The 20,166-nt window shown below is 38.4% G+C and overlaps 1 protein-coding gene across 1 annotated transcript in view; it reads right to left on the bottom strand.

The window, feature by feature from the left end:
- Positions 1-470: 470 nt before the first annotated feature.
- The window catches only part of LOC121388378, a 49,042-nt gene continuing 29,346 nt past the window's right edge, over positions 471-20,166 (bottom strand). The window contains exons 6-11 of the mRNA XM_041519680.1: positions 19,962-20,166; positions 13,198-13,440; positions 10,267-10,518; positions 5,836-6,066; positions 1,197-1,551; positions 471-1,143 (exon numbers count right to left, since the gene is read on the bottom strand). The exon at positions 19,962-20,166 is cut by the window's right edge and continues 20 nt beyond it. Of these exons, the coding sequence (XP_041375614.1) occupies positions 471-1,143; positions 1,197-1,551; positions 5,836-6,066; positions 10,267-10,518; positions 13,198-13,440; positions 19,962-20,166 (1,959 nt within the window). The remainder of the gene's footprint in view (positions 1,144-1,196; positions 1,552-5,835; positions 6,067-10,266; positions 10,519-13,197; positions 13,441-19,961) is intronic.

A 20,166-nucleotide genomic window follows, 5' to 3' on the forward strand; every position in this document is an offset into this window, starting at 1 on the left:
TGTTTTAGTTTGTGAATATATCGTTGGTTCTGGTGTGGATGTAGATGTCATTGTATCGTTTGAGGCTGCTACTGTTGGTGCTGTGGTATGTGAAGATGTCGTTGGTTCTGGTGTGGATGTAGATGTCATTGTATCGTTTGAGGCTGCTACTGTTGGTGCTGTGGTATGTGAAGATGTCGTTGGTTCTGTTGTAGATGTAGATGTCATTGTATCGTTTGAGGCTGCAACTGTTGGTGCTGTGGTATGTGAAGATGCCGTTGGTTCTAGTGCGGTTGTAGTTATTGGTTCTGTTGTGACTTTGCTCATTGCTGGTCCAGTGGAGGTCGTAGTAACTAATGGTCCTGTGGCTGCTGTAAGTACTGACGTTTCTGCTGATGTTGGAATTGTTGTTTTTGAAGTTGTCTTCTGTTCTGTTATTTTCGTGGTTGTCACTGGATCCGTTGTAGATGCAGATGTTGATTCTGTTGAGGTTAGATGTTTTGGGAATGGTATGGTTGTAGCTGTACTTTGGTGGTTCTGTTATTGGGCTGGTAGTTGTATGTGTTGCTGATGTCATAATTGACTGTTGTGTTGACGTTGTACTTGTTGATTGTGTAGATGCCATAGTTGGTGGTTGTGTTGATGGCGTCGTTGTTGACTGTGTTGATGAAGTTGATATTTGTGTTGATTTCATACTTGCTGATTGCGTTGATCTCATAGCTGATGATTGTGTTGATGTCATAGTTGATAGCTGTGTTGAGGTCGTAGTGTTTGGCTGTGTTGTGGCCGTATTTGCTGATTGTGTTGATGTCGTAATTGATGGGTTTGTTGATGTCGTAGTTGTTTGTTGTGTTGACATCGTAGATATTGGTTGTGTTGAGATTGCAGTTATTGGTTGTGTTGACATCGTAGTTGATGGTTGTGTTGAGGTCGTAGTTGTTGATTGTACTGATGTCGTAGTTATTGGTTGTTTTGAGGTTGTAGTTACTGGTTGTGTTGACGTCGTAGTTGATGATTGTGTTGAGGTCGTAGTTGTTGATTGTGCTGATGTCGTAATTATTGGTTGTGTTGAGATTGTAGTTGTTGGTTGTGTTGACATCGTAGTTGATGGTTGTGTTGAGGTCGTAGTTATTGATTGTACTGATGTCGTAGTTGTGGATTGTGCTGATGTCGTAGTCATTGGTTTTGTTGAGGTTGTAGTTGTTAGCTGTGTTGACGTCATAGTTGTTGGTTGTGCTGATGTCGTAGTTATTGGTTGTGTTGAGGTTGTAGTTGTTGGTTGTGTTGATGTTGTAGTTGTTGATTGTGTTAAGATTGTAGTTGTTGATTGTGTTGAAGTTGCAGTTGATGGTTGTGTTGATGTTGTAGTTGTTGGTTGTGTTGAGGTTATAGTTGATGGTTGTGTTGATGTTGTAGTTGATGATTGTGTTGATGTAGTTGTTGGTTGGGTTGAAGTCGTAGTAGTTTGTTGTGTTGAAGTCGTAGTTGTTGGTTGTGTTGAGGTCGTAGTTGTTGATTGTGCTAACGTCGTAGTTGTTTCTGGTGTTGTGGTCGCAGTAGTGAGTGGTTCATCTGTGAATGAAAGAGTTGAAAATGTACAGAAACATATGGATAATCTTTTTCTTTGACATACCCCCCCCTTTCTCGCTCTCTCTCGCGCGCTCTCTCTCTCTCTCTCTCTCTCTCTCTCTCTCTCTCTCTCTCTCTCTCTCTCTCTCTCTCTCTCTCTCTCTCTCTCTCTCTTTAATCAAGGTCAAGGTAATTTTGAAACAGTTCAAGGCGAGTACCCACAATTTGCTTGTAGCATTAATGTGAGAGGTATTTGTTTCTTCAGAACACAGGCATATAGACTCAATTAATAGCTTGAGGATTATACAAGTAAGGCAATATTATGTATGGATATAGTATACAAGGTAATAAAACATGTTAAATCATATCTGGATTTAGTTTATTTTATTAAATTTAATTATCTCTATTTCTTAGGTAACATAAGGGAATGTATGACATCTGGAATATATGATATTTTGATTATGGTGACCATACTATAATACCTGGAATTAATATGTATGTGTACATTTCAACAAAGAGGTTTCACTCCGTATTCACATTATCATCCGACTCATCACCATCAAGGACACATGTGTGCCATTTTGAATTTTATTACATAATTCAGGTAATATTTTTGATATAAGAACATTGGAGTTTATTCGGTGGTTGCCGTGGAAGCAATTTGAGCAAAATGGCTATAGTTATTTCTTTATGGAGAACAATGTCCACAGTTTCTATTTCATTTCCTTGAAATAGCTGACATTAAATATTTACATAGGTCATACTAGACTAATATATTTAAAATCTTGTGTGGCTTTTGTTTAATAAATATTTGATGGGTCGCATTAGAATTAATACAAAGCAGTTCTTTGAAGAAGTGATATGTCCACCTACAGGCTTCATATTACATTGGCTAGTACATATGTTTGTTATACATATTACAGACATATGAATCACATACACCTGGCTTAATTTCCGAATAGTGTTGTGAGACGAAGGTGAGATTATATTATTGTGCTGTAATCCATGATAACCATCTGTCAGTAGGTACGTTCCCTACGAGAAATGCGGCCATCATTTCTGTTGTATGTCAGTTCTGTGACGCAGCCTATTCGTCACTCCGTGTGAGTGATGAATCCCAACCAAACGTTCATGACCACCTTGGATCAGTCTGTTTATGGCAATGACAAACAGATGGAATCTATATGCCCATTAAGTCATAGCGAATATCATCTAATTGTCCTTTTCGGGTGGCTTTATATGAAGATGGCTGCTGTGACGAAACGTTTTCGTTCATTGGTTGGGACAAGAAAACATGCCGAGCTACTGGTGAGGCAATGCATAAACTAATACAGCTTTCTGTGCTCTGACCAGACCAGCATCTATAGAGCACAGAGTGTTTTTACCCCAATACAGCATGCAAGAAACGCAGTGTACCATAATTGCCATTACCAACTAAATGGACACAAGCCTTATGTGTTAATAATACAGGAAGCTAGAAAGGGCCAAGACTCCTGTTCAGGATCGCCTTATAAGGGCATACACTTTGAGGAATCGAGGCTAAAATCATCAACCTAAATCGTATACCACATCCGTGTTACAGCTGGAGTCAAGAGTCACCAGTCAGATGATTCGGAACTGAGTGCTCAGTGTGGACAATTCTGCTGGAACCCATTAATTCATGTCTAAAATTCAATTGATGCAGCTGAAATAATTGGTGTGGAAAGGATTCAAGGCTATACTATTATGAAGAGACATGCCACTATGTTACTCATGCAGATTCAAGGGGTACAAGTAGAGAAACCCATTTTGTGACATACTAATATTTGCCGAAATTCATTTATTGCTGTAAAATGGATGCAATCCGTGCTCCTAATTGTATCCGATGTACTTTCCAGCATGGAAGATCAACAATACCTGTACATGCCGGGGTAGGGGGTGGGGGTGGGGTGCATAATGAAATCTACAACAAGTGTACATGGGGGAGGGGTGGTAAAACAATCTCTGATTTAGTGCTTGAATACTTTATGGATGGCTCCCAATTAGTAGTCTGGAAACCTAATTTTACATTGACAAAATGGCGCTTTAGTCAATGCTCCCACGTTGTACACTCTAGCAGAGAGCTGCGTGCACCCCTACTTGTAAGAGACAATAAACAGACCCGTTTTGACAGACACAAAACACCCCATTTTTGACAGTAACTACAAACTTTGTGTTGGATTTGACCAAATGTGACGTAACATCTAATACTTAATACACTAAACATATCGCACCCATCCATCCACCCACCCCCGTTTTCAAATTGCTATATCTATCCCCAACAAGAAAACAAACATTTATTCATGTTTTAGTGTAGTTTATGTGGTGTCCTTTCTTATAATATGCTACATGTCAATATTTTAAAGACATTACACAATGACACCTTATTTCACCCATATTGTCATATGGCCATATTTTTTATGAATCTGTATGCAACACAGATTATAAATATCATTGGTTGAAAAAAGTAACATGAAATTCCCACGGGACATATGCCCCTACCCTATTTCATCTTTAGAAGGAGTATGTATTCTACCTTTTGTCTGTAAGTGGACGATATATTCTATCTTTGTCTGTAAGTGGACGATACATTCTACCTTTGTCTGTAAGTGGACGATACATTCTATCTTTGTCTGTAAGTGGACGATACATTCTACCTTTGTCTGTAAGTGGACGATACATTCTACCTTTGTCTGTAAGTGGACGATACATTCTACCTTTGTCTGTAAGTGGACGATACATTCTACGTGTGTCTGTAAGTGGACGATACATTCTATCTTTGTCTGTAAGTGGACGATACATTCTACCTTTGTCTGTAAGTGGACGATACATTCTACCTTTGTCTGTAAGTGGACGATACATTCTACGTGTGTCTGTAAGTGGACGATACATTCTACGTGTGTCTGTAAGTGGACGATACATTCTATCTTTGTCTGTAAGTGGACGATACATTCTACTTTTGTGTGTAAGTGGACGATACATTCTACATTTGTCTGTAAGTGGACCATACATTCTACCTTTGTCTGTAAGTGGACGATACATTCTACCTTTGTCTGTAAGTGGATGATACCTTCTATATTGGTCTGTAGGTGGACGATACATTTTATCTTTATCTGTAAGTGGACGATACATTCTACCTTTGTCTGTAAGTGGACGATACATTCTATCTTTGTCTGTAAGTGGACGATACATTTTACCTTTATCTGTAAGTGGACAATACATTCTACGTGTGTCTGTAAGTGGACGATACATTCTACCTTTGTCTGTAAATGGACGAGACCTTTTATATTGGTCTGTAGGTGGACGAGACATTTTATCTTTATCTGTAAGTGGAAGATACATTCTACCTTTGTCTGTAAGTGGACAATACATTCTACCTTTGTCTGTAAGTGGACGATACATTCCACCTTTGTCTGTAAGTGGATGATACATTCTACCTGTCTGTAAGTGGACGATACATTCTACCTTTGTCTGTAAGTGGACGATACATTTTATCTTTATCTGTAAGTGGACGATACATTTTACCTTTGTCTATAAGTGGACGATACCTTCTACCTTAGTCTGTAAGTGAACGATACATTCTACGTTTGTCTGTAAGTGGACGATACATTTTACCTTTGTCTGTAAGTGGACGATACATTTTACCTTTGTCTGTAAGTGGACGATACATTCTACCTTTGTCTGTAAGTGGACGATAGATTCTACCTTTGTCTGTAAATGGACGATACATTCTACCTTTGTAAGTGGACAATACATTTTACCTTTGTCTGTAAGTGGACGATACATTCTACCTTTGTCTGTAAGTGAACGATACATTCTACCTTTGTAAGTGGACGATACATTTTAGCTTTGTCTGTAAGTGGACGATACATTTTACCTTTGTCTGTAAGTGGACGATACATTCTACCTTTGTATGTAGGACAATGCATCCATAAGCATCCAATGCCCCCTGCACAAATGGGAGCCTGTACGTCTACTTTTGCCTGTACGAGGACGATGCATTCTACCTTTGTAAGTGGACAATACATTTTACCTTTGTCTGTAAGTGGACGATACATTCTACCTTCGTCTGTAAGTGGACGATGCATTCTACCTTCGTCTGTAAGTGGACGATGCATTCTACCTTCGTCTGTAGGATGTTGATAGGTTTTGTTTTAAATTTTAGGCGAAAATACATTCTACTTTTGTCTCAAGGAGGACGGTACATCCTTCTTAAAATACATGAGATAAAATAAACAATATAACACGCACTATAAGTCTGTTACCTACCAGTACAGTTGAGGAGAACATATTTCCAGCTGAAAACATCACCATCCAGCTGGACGCAGGAGACTACAACTAGTTTCTTTGACTCACAGATCTTCCCTGGGACAACTGGGTACACAGTTTTGTATTTAGTCTTCAAATATGGTTTCCAGTAAAAACAGCGCTCTTGATTTTTGAAGTGTTCCAAGCTACTTTTGTTAGCAACACTGGCCGTGAATATATCAAAACGTGAGGCTGAAAAGATAAATAAAATAATAATGTGACACATAAGAGGCTATTTTGTATATACAAGTATATATTTCGGAAGTTGAATTCCGAGAAAAGTGTATAACACAGAACGCTGACGTTTTGCACAGAACTAGTTTGTTACATTGTCTGTGGATTGTAACATGCTCATTTTGATTTATAGCTAACGTTTTAAATGGTGCATGATACCAAATATAGTATTAAACCATTGAGAAATAACTAAACACCCGACCGTGCATAGTACATTTACAACTATATTCAAATGCAATATATATATATATATATATATATATATATATATATATATATATATATATATATATATACCAGCTTTTCATGTACGATTCCATTAATTGTTATTATGTTATTCTTTTTATGCAATAACTTAGTCTTCAGTTAATTAGGGGCTAGCAATCAGACCAATTAGTGCCAACCTAAATTACAATACTCACATGGAAACTAAGAATTGTAATTGTTGCCACCAGCTTAAGAGCTAAGGACTATAAACCTTGGCAATGACGTGTCACAAATATATGTATCTGACAAATATTCGTTTTCTAGACATGAAAGGGAGACCCAAGGAGAGCAACTCTGTTGTTCGTACCCTTGTGGTTCGCAGTCGCAATGTCAACTCTGTCGGAAGACCTATATCATAATCAAAGGCCGTGGTATGTGCTATCGTGGCTATGTGATGGTGCATATAAAAGATTCCTTGCTACTAATGGAAAAATAAAGTGTACTAAATTATATGTGAAAATTATCAAATGTTTGACATCCAATAGCGATGATTAATAAATCAGTGTGATCTAGTGGTGTCGTTAAACAAACAGACTGTCGGGAGACCTGTGTGTCAATCACCCAAGAGCTGAGACCTATATTATCTATATTACCTCGTTGTTAACAATGTTTCATGTTAGAAAGAAATATAAGAGCCTACATCAGCAACTGGTGATTTATGTTATTCATATTAACATTCCATTAAAACAAGAAAAGAAACGAAATGCATTGTGTTAATATTAATATGATTTTATTAGGTAAAATGAAAGTTGCTTTCTTGTTGCTTGTTAAAACATATTAATTCTCTTGTCAAATTACAGTGAATTAAAAAATAATAATCTACAAACCATGGTAATTACATTGAGCAACTAGAGATACTCGGTATAACCGGTATAACGGTAAACCGTAATATGCATTTTAGTCCATAGGCCAGACCAGAATTTGGTACCACCCTAAGGGACAAAGGCTCATATGGTTTTTTTGATAGGTCTATGCATGTAGATAATAAAATGAGGTGACAGCCTTCCGTATCGAGTAGCTTTCTGTCATTTTCACCCTGGAAACTGAATAGTGTGCGGTAAAAATTCTGAAGCAAATTTGTGGGGATGGGGAAACTTAATTTGAAATAACTTTCCTTAGAATCAACCTGTCATAGGAATTCACCACTCACAATGTGTGTGTTGAAGCCCCCTATCAATTACACATCATAATATGCAAATGAACCTCAAAAGTGGCTGGAAACTGTGTCAGAAGGAATGTCCAACCATTTAAAAGCACCCATGTTCAGTCATCTAGAAAAATACTGAAACGGAAACAAACGTGCCAAGGCCAGTTTTTGCAGAAATTTATACTTTTATTGAATATATGTATTTTTAAGTCAAAACCCGACATACATACAATAGAGATATTCAAAATATAAAAATACATATATAGCCAGTGCCAGGTCTGTCCACATCTGCATGTAAGTGAAACGTTGCCAAGCCATGGGGCCTTAGAACCGCGTGGTTGTTGCACCGGTACGAATATGGTCGACTAACGATCGTTCATTTTTGTGGAACGTAGTCGGTCTGATTGGTAGCGTTCCGGCCCAACAACTGCAGGCGATTGGATGCCACAGGTTCGGGTCTCGGTAACGGCATGAGGAAATTTGTAAAGGCAATAAAGGATTTTAATATCCCCTGTGCCATTGCGTCATTGAATATATGTATGTTTAAGTCAAAACCCGACATACATACAATACAGATATTCAAAATATAAAAATACATACGTACGAACATACATACATACATGCATACATGCATACATACATACATACAATACATACGTACATACATACGTACATATATACAGAGTACCGGTCAGTGTTACGGTTCTTGCGATGTAGTCATCAGAAAATACCAACATAAATAAAATGTCATATTAATCAAATATTAGTCAACGTCGACATACATACAATATATAGATATTCATACATCAATACATACTAGCCAGTGCCAGGTCTGCCCACTGTTTCATGCACGTAAGCGGGATCGACCGCGTAGATTGTAGGCCCCATGCATATGGTTGAGTTAAAGAACTTCCTTTTTATGGAAGCTTCAATAGCTCAGAGCGTATCGTGGTTAGTCTTGCAATTTGCGGGCGAATCTGTGCCACAGGTTCGAGTCCCAGCAACGGCATGGGACAATTTGTGGGGCCAGAAAGGATTTAATTATCCCCTGCGCCAGTGCGTTAATATAATAATGTATGTAACAGTCAACCTCGACATACATACAATATATAGATATTCATACATCAATACATACGTACATACGTACATATATACAGAGTACCGGTGAGTGTTACGGTTCTTGCGATATAGTCATCAGAAAATACCAACATAAATAAAACGTCATATTAATCAAATGTTTGGACTATGTTTAAGACATCTGTGAAATTCAGTAAAACAATGCAAAACGAAAGCGTACTAGTGCAGGTACTAGTTTTGACAAAATAACAGATCGGTATGATACAATGCAGGTATGAACACATACACACAATAATCGGATTCATCTTGTGACTTGCACCCGTTACAATAGGTGTGGTTCATTGTGTATTAAGCCTTTAAAGACGCTCGATTACTTCATAACACTTGGTGTCAAAATTACTGAGGAACTGTGTCATTGTTTAAAAGGTGACTACTGGCAAACAGTAGATTGGATTGGATAACATATTAACGTGCCTATATCCAATTAAGGTTCAAGCACGTCTCTCCCGGGCACAACCGCAGAATTTTGGAAATAGGCAGTTAATAGAATTTCATTTTTTTTTCTCATAAAATGAAAAGTTACAAGTCAAAAGTAAAAAGAATTGACCGCTCCACAAACGAAAAACGTACAACCCATCAATACAAACCTACAGAAGCAGTTAAACACCTTGTCCACTTTACTATCAGAATATCCCAATGATCCAAAAAATCAGGAGCAGATTTGTTTTAGCACAAGAGCACGATTTAAAAAAGACAATTTGTTATACAACTCTGAAAACCATCTCCATTGCTTAAACATTATCAAAAACCAAAACTATAGACAAGCTTAAAAAAATTACGTTCCAAAAAGGTTGCAAGAGAATTCAGACTTTGCAAATTATGTGGTAGAGGAATAGAGAGCGAAATCCATTTTATATGCCAATGTCCCATACCGGAAAATATACATATTTGACTTTTCTCATACATAGAAGTAGAACATAAACATGTCAAATCATTGAGTGATTCTGACAAAGTAAAACTTATTCTTGAATGTAATCCAAACACCACGCTACGAGTATCAAAATTCATACACGAATTAATAGTAAAAATATAGTTTTTAATTTTCTGCAGACCCCTGGCCCGAGTCAAAGTAGTTGGTTGAGTGTTTTTATATCTAGCTGTTTGACAGATCATTACTATATTGTCATCTGTGTCTTGTGCGTCTGTATGCATCTCTCTCTCTCTCTCTCTCTCTCTCTCTCTCTCTCTCTCTCTCTCTCTCTCTCTCTCTCTCTCTCTCTCTCTCTCTTAATCAGTGTACTCATAGAATGGTTGCAATAAAGATTGTATTGTATTGTGTTGTGTTGTGTTGTGTTGTATTGTATTGATACATAGAATGTATCGTATTTGACACTGATTAATAGTTTCTAAGTGGTGGATATATCGTTGACCACCCACCACCCTGGAAAGCGGCATGTGTTCATCGAACGCGATCAATATTTCATGCAGGTACTATTAGGTGATATGTTTGTAATTAATATCCTTACAAGATAGCACGTTGCACGCCTCGTGTCTCAGTGAAGTGTTGGTTGTGAACCACCAGGGTCTGGTCTGGGATGATAGAGGTTCGACAGTAAGCCTGGTTGACTATTTAGTTAAACACAATGAAATAGTTTTTATATACTTACGACAAGTTGGCACGTTGCACGCCTCGTATCTCAGTGAAGTGTTGGTTGTGAAGCACCAGGGTCTGGTCTGGGATGATAGAATGTTACGACAGTAAGCCTGGTTGATGTTCTCATAAGGAAACAGTTTGCGTAACTTGAACGCGTGTTTATGGGGTATGTCTTCGCTCCACTTTTGACATTTTTGTCCCGAGACAGTTCTGTCAATATCTCCGTAATAGGGAATTTTAGCGAGTCTCAAACTGCACTCTTTAGCTATAAGCATTAGAAAGGAAGACAGTGTTAAAGTCACACATCCAACCCCCCCCCCCACCCCCACCCCTGAAGCAGAAAACGAAACTTCTAAAAACAAAATAAAACGAAAAGTAACACCAAAAATAAAACAAAGGAAAAAACAAACAAGCAACCAAACAAACAAGAACAACACCATACCAATACAAAAAACAACAAAAAAACCACACAAAACAAACAAAACAAACATAACAAACAAACGATCAAAAATAGCATTAAACTGTAATTTTTAATACATTTAATATGTTATTGAGGAAAATACACCGAGTACAAAAAAATATCTATCTGTCTTTGTTTACAGTACAACAGTATTCATGGATAATGAACTAAAGAACAAAATACTACATAATTGTGACGAAATTACGTTAGAAGAAATCAGAAAATCGATTTTGTTATTGATTTTTTTAGGGCAGTCTATGAGAAAGAAAATAATAATTCTATATTAAGTATGGTTACCATTATTTTTGGGGGGACCCTATATATGTTGCTTACATATACTCAGCGTCACTATTGAAGGGTCACTCATATTGTTAGTACTACACATGTTAACGATGCCCGTTCAACACACTAATTATGAAAGAAGGAATGTATGACCTTCGTGGATTAGGCCCAGAGTGAGGTTTCCTGAGTAGCATTTGGATTTCAATTTGAGTAATGGTACTTCCGGTTAGAGGCCACAACAAAATGGTAAAGATATGCAAACACATGCACCTACTATCACCCCAACAAATGGATTGTCTCAAAGAACCCATGTCTGAAATTCTGTATGTTGTGCCCGTGCAATAATAGATAATAATAATAAAACAATTATAGTCCGTCCCACAAGGAACGCATTTTTTCATACTATGGAATTTACTACAAGTTACTTATTACTGATACTTATTTCTTTTCTGTAGTTTCATACTGTAAATATAATATTTAATATTGCTAAACATATCCATGTCAAGGCTAAAACGAATGTTAATCAATAACCAATGTTGTGTGTATTGTTTACACGCAAAACAAATGTATTTGCAGTTATGATTCTATGTAGTATTCTGTTTTGAAACAATGATAAAGTTTTGTCTTTCACACATAGAAAATTAATGCTATAATGCATTTCTCATCCTTTTGCATCATGCATAAATTATATATTATATCCTTAAGTTGTATATTTTAAGTGTGCCCTTTGGCGTCATAGTGTTTGTATCATACATATATTTACAACGTTTAGTTTTTTTCGTCTGTGAATAAATATTTTAGCTTAAACGGGAAAACAGGTGATTGTTTTCTAATTGTGAATTTCTTCTTTATGTTTTCTATTTTGATTATCATTTATAAATGTGATACATGTATTGATATAATTGTATATAAATGGCTTGTTACCTACAGTTATTTTGCTCTTATATAAGATATTAATGCTTCAAGTAGAATGAAAATATTTTGTATTTTTATATTTTGTATTTTTATATTTTGTATTCCTGTCCAGCTTATCGAAGTATGTAGATCAAAGGCATTTCGAATAAGTTGTCTATTTTCGCATTATGAAATGGCCACCAAAACCTTGTCCAATAAAGCATTTTATAGATTTTCATCTCATTTCAACTTCTTTTCGTGCTTATATCCAGTTAAGGTTCAATCACGCTGTCCTGGGGCACACCTCGGCTATCTGGGCTGTTTGTCCAGGCCACTGGGTTAGTTGTTAGCTGTTAGTGGTTAGTGGTTAGTTGTTAGATGTTAGTGGTTAGTGGTTAGTTGTTAGTGGTTAGTGGTTAGTTGTTAGTTGTTAGTGGTTAGTGGTTAGTTGTTAGTGGTTAGTTGTTAGTGGTTAGTGGTTAGTTGTTAGTTGTTAGTGGTTAGTTGTTAGTGGTTAGTGGTTAGTATATAGTGGTTAGTGGTTAGTGGTTAGTTTTTAGTGGTTAGTTGTTAGTGGTTAGTGGTTAGTTGTTAGTGGTTAGTTGTTAGTGGTTAGTTGTTAGTGGTTAGTTGTTAGTTGTTAGTGGTTAGTGGTTAGTGGTTAGTGGTTAGTGGTTAGTTGTTAGTGGTTAGTTGTTAGTTGTTAGTGGTTAGTGGTTAGTGGTTAGTTGTTAATGGTTAGTGGTTAGTGGTTAGTTGTTAGTGGTTAGTTGTTAGTGGTTAGTGGTTAGTTGTTAGTGGTTAGTGGTTAGTTGTTAGTGGTTAGTGGTTAGTTGTTAGTGGTTAGTTGTTAGTGGTTAGTGAGAGAGAAGAGGGTGTGGTGGTCTTACACCTACCCGTTGAGTTGTTAAAACTCGCTCTGGGTGGAAGCCGGTACCGGACTGCGAACCCTGTACCTACCAGGCTTATGTCCGATGCCTTATCCACGACACCACTGAGGCCGTTATTTTATAAATAACATGTTTCTAACCGATTTATACTGAATGATCCGCTTTGTGTTATTCATAAATATTCTTCAAATCCATGTACACTTTAAAAGTGTTATGAAATTACTTACTTTTATCATTTTAAACAGTTAATGTTTTGTTTTCACTAGAATGATAACACAAGCCCCTGTATTATCATTCAAGTCAAGACAAAAAATTAACTGGTTAAAATGATAACATTTATTTTTATTTTTATTTCTTTAGGGCAATGTGTGTATGCTTACATCTATATAAACAATAGTGGTGTGATACCTATACTTACCACAAGGCAGCAGTGGACAGAACTCCCAGCTTTTACCCAGTGATGTGTAGCACCATGGCTGCGTTTTCTTAGCATTCGGATTACGACACATGTTTCCAGCTTCTTTAATAGAGTAGTCGGGTAAAACTTTACTGGTGAAACCCAGCTTGCTTATCTGATCCCATCTGATGCAATTCTTCCCGGACACTGTGAAATTCACCTGACCTTTGTAACCAATACCTTTGTGACGAATGCATTCAGAATCTAGAATATAAAGAAAGAAAGACATGGTTTATTTAACGACGCAATCAATCACACTGAAATCTCATAATATCAAGTTTGACATATGGTTAAGAACTATAAAGATATTATTAGAGAGGAAACTCGCTGCCGCCACTCCGTTAATTACTTGTTTCGACTAGCAGCAAGGGTTCATTTATATCCAGCATTCCACAGACAGGATAGTACATATCACAACATTTGCTACAGCTGTTTATGAGAATCGAGTGGAATGACATGTAGTCTTATGGGTCCACCGACGGGGATCAATCCTAGATCAATGTCTTTAGGGACAGTGGCGTAGCCAGGATTTTATAAAAGAAAATATTTGGTGGTGGTGGGGAGGGGTGGGGACGCATTGGGAATGGAGGCACTACATTGATTGTAAGTCGTGTTATGGAGAAATTGGCAAATATAAATAGTGGAAGGAGATTTACAATTTGTTAATCTATAGTAGTGTATTTTTGTCAGAGCACCAAACCTTGCAGTTCAGTAACCACAATTTGTACTCGTGGGGTCTTTTTTTTCTCTCAGTTTTTCGAACCTTGAACATTTTGAAATATTCAAGATAGCTGCCTAAACAGACGTTGCAATACCTCAGATACTGTATCACCTATGTTGAAATTGTTTTTATCTGTGACAATATATTAGGGGTGAATGAATTAATTGTAAACCACCCCGTCAAATTGCGATATTTAAATCCAAGATGGCCGCCATAAGGAAATTGTAATTTATTTTACATCAACTGGGTCAAGATTGTGATGATACTGGTTGAGTTTTATGGGTCAAGGAATTTATTTAAAACAGTTTCTTTCTAAATGTGATATCACATCATCATTTATATCCACGATGACCATGAAAATGGCCTCCAAGATTATCCAAAACAGTAATGTTTACATATACTTCATCACTGCATTCCGTTGACTATGGTAGTTTGCCTCAGCAACGATGTAATTCGCCGTACGTGAGGTTATCTCATCTTAGCATTGCATTTACTAGCACATGCACGTGCATCCAGTTATACTTGTATTATCATCGAACGAGAAGCCATGCATTCATAAAATACAAAACTCAATCAATGTGCATCCATAGACCATTTATTAGTGGAACTGGTTAAATATCAGCTTTGAATTGGTTGCATGATTTCAGAGGGCGTTGGCTTCATTCCGCATGGAGTAGTTACTTGTGGAAGTAACGTAAAGCTTCATTTTTGTCATTCAATAGCCGATGATTAATTAATGTGCTCTGGTGGTTTCGTTAAACAAAACAAACTTTAACTTTACCTTTTAATCAGTATACTAGTCATTGCCTTGCTACACTGAGAAAAGTGGGCGTCTAACGAATTACACACTTTCGTAAATAAATTGTGTTGGTCGATAAAATGCAATAATAAAGTACACGATACACCATTAGAGATAGAAAATAGGAATGATCAAACTATAAGCACCTGTCAATCCGTTAAAATTAAATTTCTGTTACATTCATTACAACGTAACGTCATCCGATTGGTCCAGACGTAGCAACAGGAGTTTGTTAATTTTTCGATGAACGTAAAAATTACGTCGTCAGGGAACGTCATATGTGATGACGTCATTTTATATGGGCAAGTTGTCTTAATGAGCATTATTGTTTATGGATAAAAAATAATTCAAAATAAAGTATGTAGTTTTAGTGTTATTATAAGCAAGTATGATTCAAATTTAGTTATAAGTATTATCTATTATTTCTTTTACGTTCATCTGGGTGTGAACAAAACAAATCATCTGCAAACTTGTGAGAACTGATTCGCCGATTCACACAGTTTGCGGATGATTTTTATTGTTCATACCCCGATGAACGTAAAAGAAACAACAGACAATCCTTAAATATCATAGCAGCAGTGTCACAGCTTGGGTGGTGTATTTTCAAAATAAAGTACTATGACTTGGACAGCAACTCTTTGTGTTATTTGTATCCTTTGAGCACCATCGCTTCTAAGTTTATTTGATGGTGGCCGAGCATGTGCAGACCTGTGCAGAGCATGTGCAGAAGCATACCAGTATACTATTGGCTGGATGTAGCCCAGGGTAAAGTGCTCGCTTGAAACGCAGTCGATCTAGGATCGATCCCCATTAGTGGGTCCGTTGGGCTATTTCTCGTTCAAGACGGGGCATTACGTCTAATATATGATAATAATAATAATAATAATAATAATAATAATAATAATAATATACATACATACATACATACATACATACATACATACATATATATATATATATATACGTATATATATACTCTGTCAAAAAAGAAACACATAGTCGAAATATTCATGGAATTATCTCTTTAATACAAAGTGGCATAATTTCGTTATTTTTATGATCGTATCATAGTCAAATTTGACATGCATATGTGATAATGTTCGTGCTATGGACTGACGGTAGTGGAGGCGTTTTCATCACCAAACAGCGTCTCACGAGGGCGCTGAAATCAGTACCTTGTGTGGCCACCAGCAGGAGAAATCACTGCACGACATCTCCTTGGCATATACTGAATTAGTCTCTGAATCCGGGCACGTGGAATCCTAGCCCATTCTTCCTGCAGTACATGTGACAGTTGCCGAAGCGTCTGAGGCTCCGGGTCACGCTGGCGTACACATCTGTCCAGTTCGTCCCATAGATGTTCAATGGGGTTGAGATCTGGCGATCTTGATGGCCATGGCGGCACATTAATATTCTCATTCTGTAGGAAATCCATTGTTACACGTGCCGTATGCGGCCTGGCATTGTCCTGCTGAAAGAGTTCGCTCTGTCGATCCAAAGTGGGAAGCATGTGACGGCGAAGAATTTCATCCCGGTAGTGTACAACTGTCAGGTTGCCTTGTACGAACACAAGTTCACTTCTGCCGGTGTATGAGATGGCTCCCCACATCATGACCCTCCTTCGACCGAATATGTCAACTTGGGCGAAGCAGGTGTTGGCAAAACGTTCATTGCGGCGTCTGTAAACACGTTATCGTCCATCACGTCGCTGTAGAAGGAAACGTGACTCGTCGCTGAACCATACGCGCCGCCAGTTTTCCAAGTTCCACCCCTATACATTCGTGCACTAGCGAACACGTAAATGTCGATGTTGACGTCGCAGAACGGGGCCAACATATGGTCTCCTAGCCCGTAAACCAGCTTCTCGAAGTCGGTTCCGAATGGTTTGTGCAGACACCCTTCTCAAACCAAGTATGCGTCCAGCAGTGTTCGTTGCTGTGGCAGTTCGGTGACGCAAGTGCAGAACCCGGATGTAGCGATCTTGTGCTGCAGTTGTTATGCGAGGTCTTCCACTTCTGGGCCGGTCTTCAGCTGATTGAAACTGCTGGTATCTGTCCCAGAGACGTGAAATGGTGCTCTGATGGACGTTCATGTGGCGTGCGACTGCTGACTGCGATTCACCTAACTGAAGGCGGCCTATTGCAATGTTTCGATTTGGCAGCCATAGTCTTGGCATCTTGTAACCCGTCTACGTCAAAATGGAAATGAGGCATCATTGTGAGCATAGCAGCTTAAAATTCCCATTACTACCCCAATCTTTTCCCCGAGTTTCACGTGCATTCGCCAAAATCTGACCATTCAGGCCGATTTCCTGCAATTGTCGCACAATGTACCACAATGTGCGTTAAATTTGTTTTAGGGTGCATTCGGCATGCTTTCCCATTCCAGGAACATGGTCATTCAGCAACATTGTAAAAAAAATGATATTTTGTCAAATCAAACACTTGTTTTTCTTTCCCTATCACCTATGCGTTTCTTTTTTGACAGAGTATATATGCATATGTATCACACCAAGGTTGGCACTGGAAACCATTTAGTCAAACAACCTTCTTGTTGATATTATGGGGGGGGGGGGGGGGGGGGGGGGGGGATTGGTGCAGCTTTAAAAGGTTGCAAAATTATTGTCTTACGTGATGCCAAGCCGGTTGAATTATTTATCGGGTTTTTTTCTAGCCATTCCGATAGCCGTTTTGGAATCAAGAGAGCGAGAGAGAGAGAGAGAGAGAGAGAGAGAGAGAGAGAGAGAGAGAGAGAGAGAGAGAGAGAGAGAGAGAGAGAGAGAGAACTTTACTCTCTCTCTCTCTCTCTCCTCTCTCTCTCTCTCTCTCTCTCTCTCTCTCTCTCTCTCTCTCTCTCTCTCTCTCTCTCTCTCTCTCTCTCTCTCTCTGTGTGTGTGTGTGTGTACGTGTGTGTTGGGGAGGGGGATCTGAAGAGCACGTGACAGAATTACCAAATGTTTGGCCACCAATAGCCGATGATTAATGAATCAGTGTGCTCTAGTGGTGTCGTTTGGTTTGGTTAATATAACACATATCATAATGTTACAAGAGAATGAAACAAGAGTCTGAGATGTTGAAATGAAGAAATACTATTTAACAAATTGACCAGACTTCGCCTCCATAACCGTTACTTTTAAGAGAGACGTGTGTTTTAACAAATTGACCAGACTTCGCATCCATAACCGTTACTTTTAAGAGAGACGTGTGTTTTAACAAATTGACCAGACTTCGCATTCATAACCGTTACTTTTAAGAGAGACGTGTGTTTTAACAAATTGACCAGACTTCGCCTCCATAACCGTCACTTTTAAGACAGACGTGTGGTTTAACAAATTGACCAGACTTCGCATCCATAACCGTCACTTTTAAGAGAGACGTGTGTTTAAACAAATTGACCAGACTTCGCCTCCATAACCGTCACTTTTAAGAGAGACGTGTGTTTGAACAAATTGACCAGACTTCGCCTCCATAACCGTCACTTTTAAGAGAGACGTGTGTTTGAACAAATTGACCAGACTTCGCATCCATAACCGTCACTTTTAAGAGAGACGTGTGTTTTAACAAACTGACCAGACTTCGCATCCATAACCGTCACTTTTAAGAGAGACGTGTGTTTTAACAAACTGACCAGACTTCGCATCCATAACCGTCACTTTTAAGAGAGACGTGTGTTTTAACAAACTGACCAGACTTCGCATCCATAACCGTCACTTTTAAGACAGACGTGTGTTTTAACAAATTGACCAGACTTCGCATTCATAACCGTCACTTTTAAGACAGACGTGTGTTTTAACAAACTGACCAGACTTCGCCTCCATAACCGTCACTTTTAAGAGAGACGTGTGTTTGAACAAACTGACCAGACTTCGCCTCCATAACCGTCACTTTTAAGAGAGACGTGTGTTTTAACAAACTGACCAGACTTCGCCTCCATAACCGTCACTTTTAAGAGAGACGTGTGTTTTAACAAACTGACCAGACTTCGCATCCATAACCGTCACTTTTAAGAGAGACGTGTGTTTTAACAAACTGACCAGACTTCGCATCCATAACCGTCACTTTTAAGACAGACGTGTGTTTTAACAAATTGACCAGACTTCGCCTCCATAACCGTCACTTTTAAGACAGACGTGTGTTTAAACAAATTGACCAGACTTCGCCTCCATAACCGTCACTTTTAAGAGAGACGTGTGTTTGAACAAATTGACCAGACTTCGCCTCCATAACCGTCACTTTTAAGAGAGACGTGTGTTTGAACAAATTGACCAGACTTCGCATCCATAACCGTCACTTTTAAGAGAGACGTGTGTTTTAACAAACTGACCAGACTTCGCATCCATAACCGTCACTTTTAAGAGAGACGTGTGTTTAAACAAACTGACCAGACTTCGCATCCATAACCGTCACTTTTAAGAGAGACGTGTGTTTAAACAAACTGACCAGACTTCGCCTCCATAACCGTCACTTTTAAGAGGAGACGTGTGTTTAAACAAACTGACCAGACTTCGCCTCCATAACCGTCACTTTTAATATAGACGTGTGTTTAAACAAACTGACCAGACTTCGCCTCCATAACCGTTACTTTTAAGAGAGACGTGTGTTTAAACAAATTGACCAGACTTCGCCTCCATAACCGTTACTTTTAAGAGAGACGTGTGTTTAAAAAAAATATGAACATGCATTTCATGGCATTAGAGGGGCGGGAGTTAGATCAGTCGGTTGTGTGCTCGCTTCAGGTGCTTCCGTTGCAGGATCGAACCACCTCGATGGTTCTATTCAACTGATTGGGGGTTTTCTCGTTCCAACCAATGCACCACAACTGGTCAAAGGCCGTGATATTTGCTTTCTTGTCTGTGGGAAAGTGCATATAAAGTATCCATTGTTGCATTAAGAAAATATACCGGGTTTCCTCTGATGACTAAGTGTCAGATTTACCAAATGTTTGCATCCAATAGTCGATGATTAATTAATCAATCTGCGCTAGTGGTGCCGTTAAACAAAACAAACTTGACCAGAAACACTTCGAATGAGTGGAAATGGATAATCTACACAATAAAATATAAGTAATATCTGATATCAGATATCAAAGAAAACACATTGATAGGGAACAAACTAGGGTATGTCGCTTTAACAACAACAACAAAAAAGCACGTTTAAGTTCAGAGCAACATTCCACTGTCTAACACAGAATAAACGTTGACCGTACCAATATTGCGATACTGTCCAAACGCTCGAACAGGAAAAAATGGCGACTTGCCATTCGTTTGGCGAACGGTGATGTACCGGATGTATGGAGCTGCTGTACAGCTGAAAGCTACCGTCAGAACGTGTTTCACCTTCTGGCGTGCAACCACTCTCTTCGTTCGATAGCATTGTTTTGTAGGCCCGTCTCTAGTTTTACTAACAGTAAT

Source organism: Gigantopelta aegis, chromosome 14, assembly GCF_016097555.1.
Source record: "Gigantopelta aegis isolate Gae_Host chromosome 14, Gae_host_genome, whole genome shotgun sequence".
Taxonomy (NCBI): domain Eukaryota; kingdom Metazoa; phylum Mollusca; class Gastropoda; order Neomphalida; family Peltospiridae; genus Gigantopelta; species Gigantopelta aegis.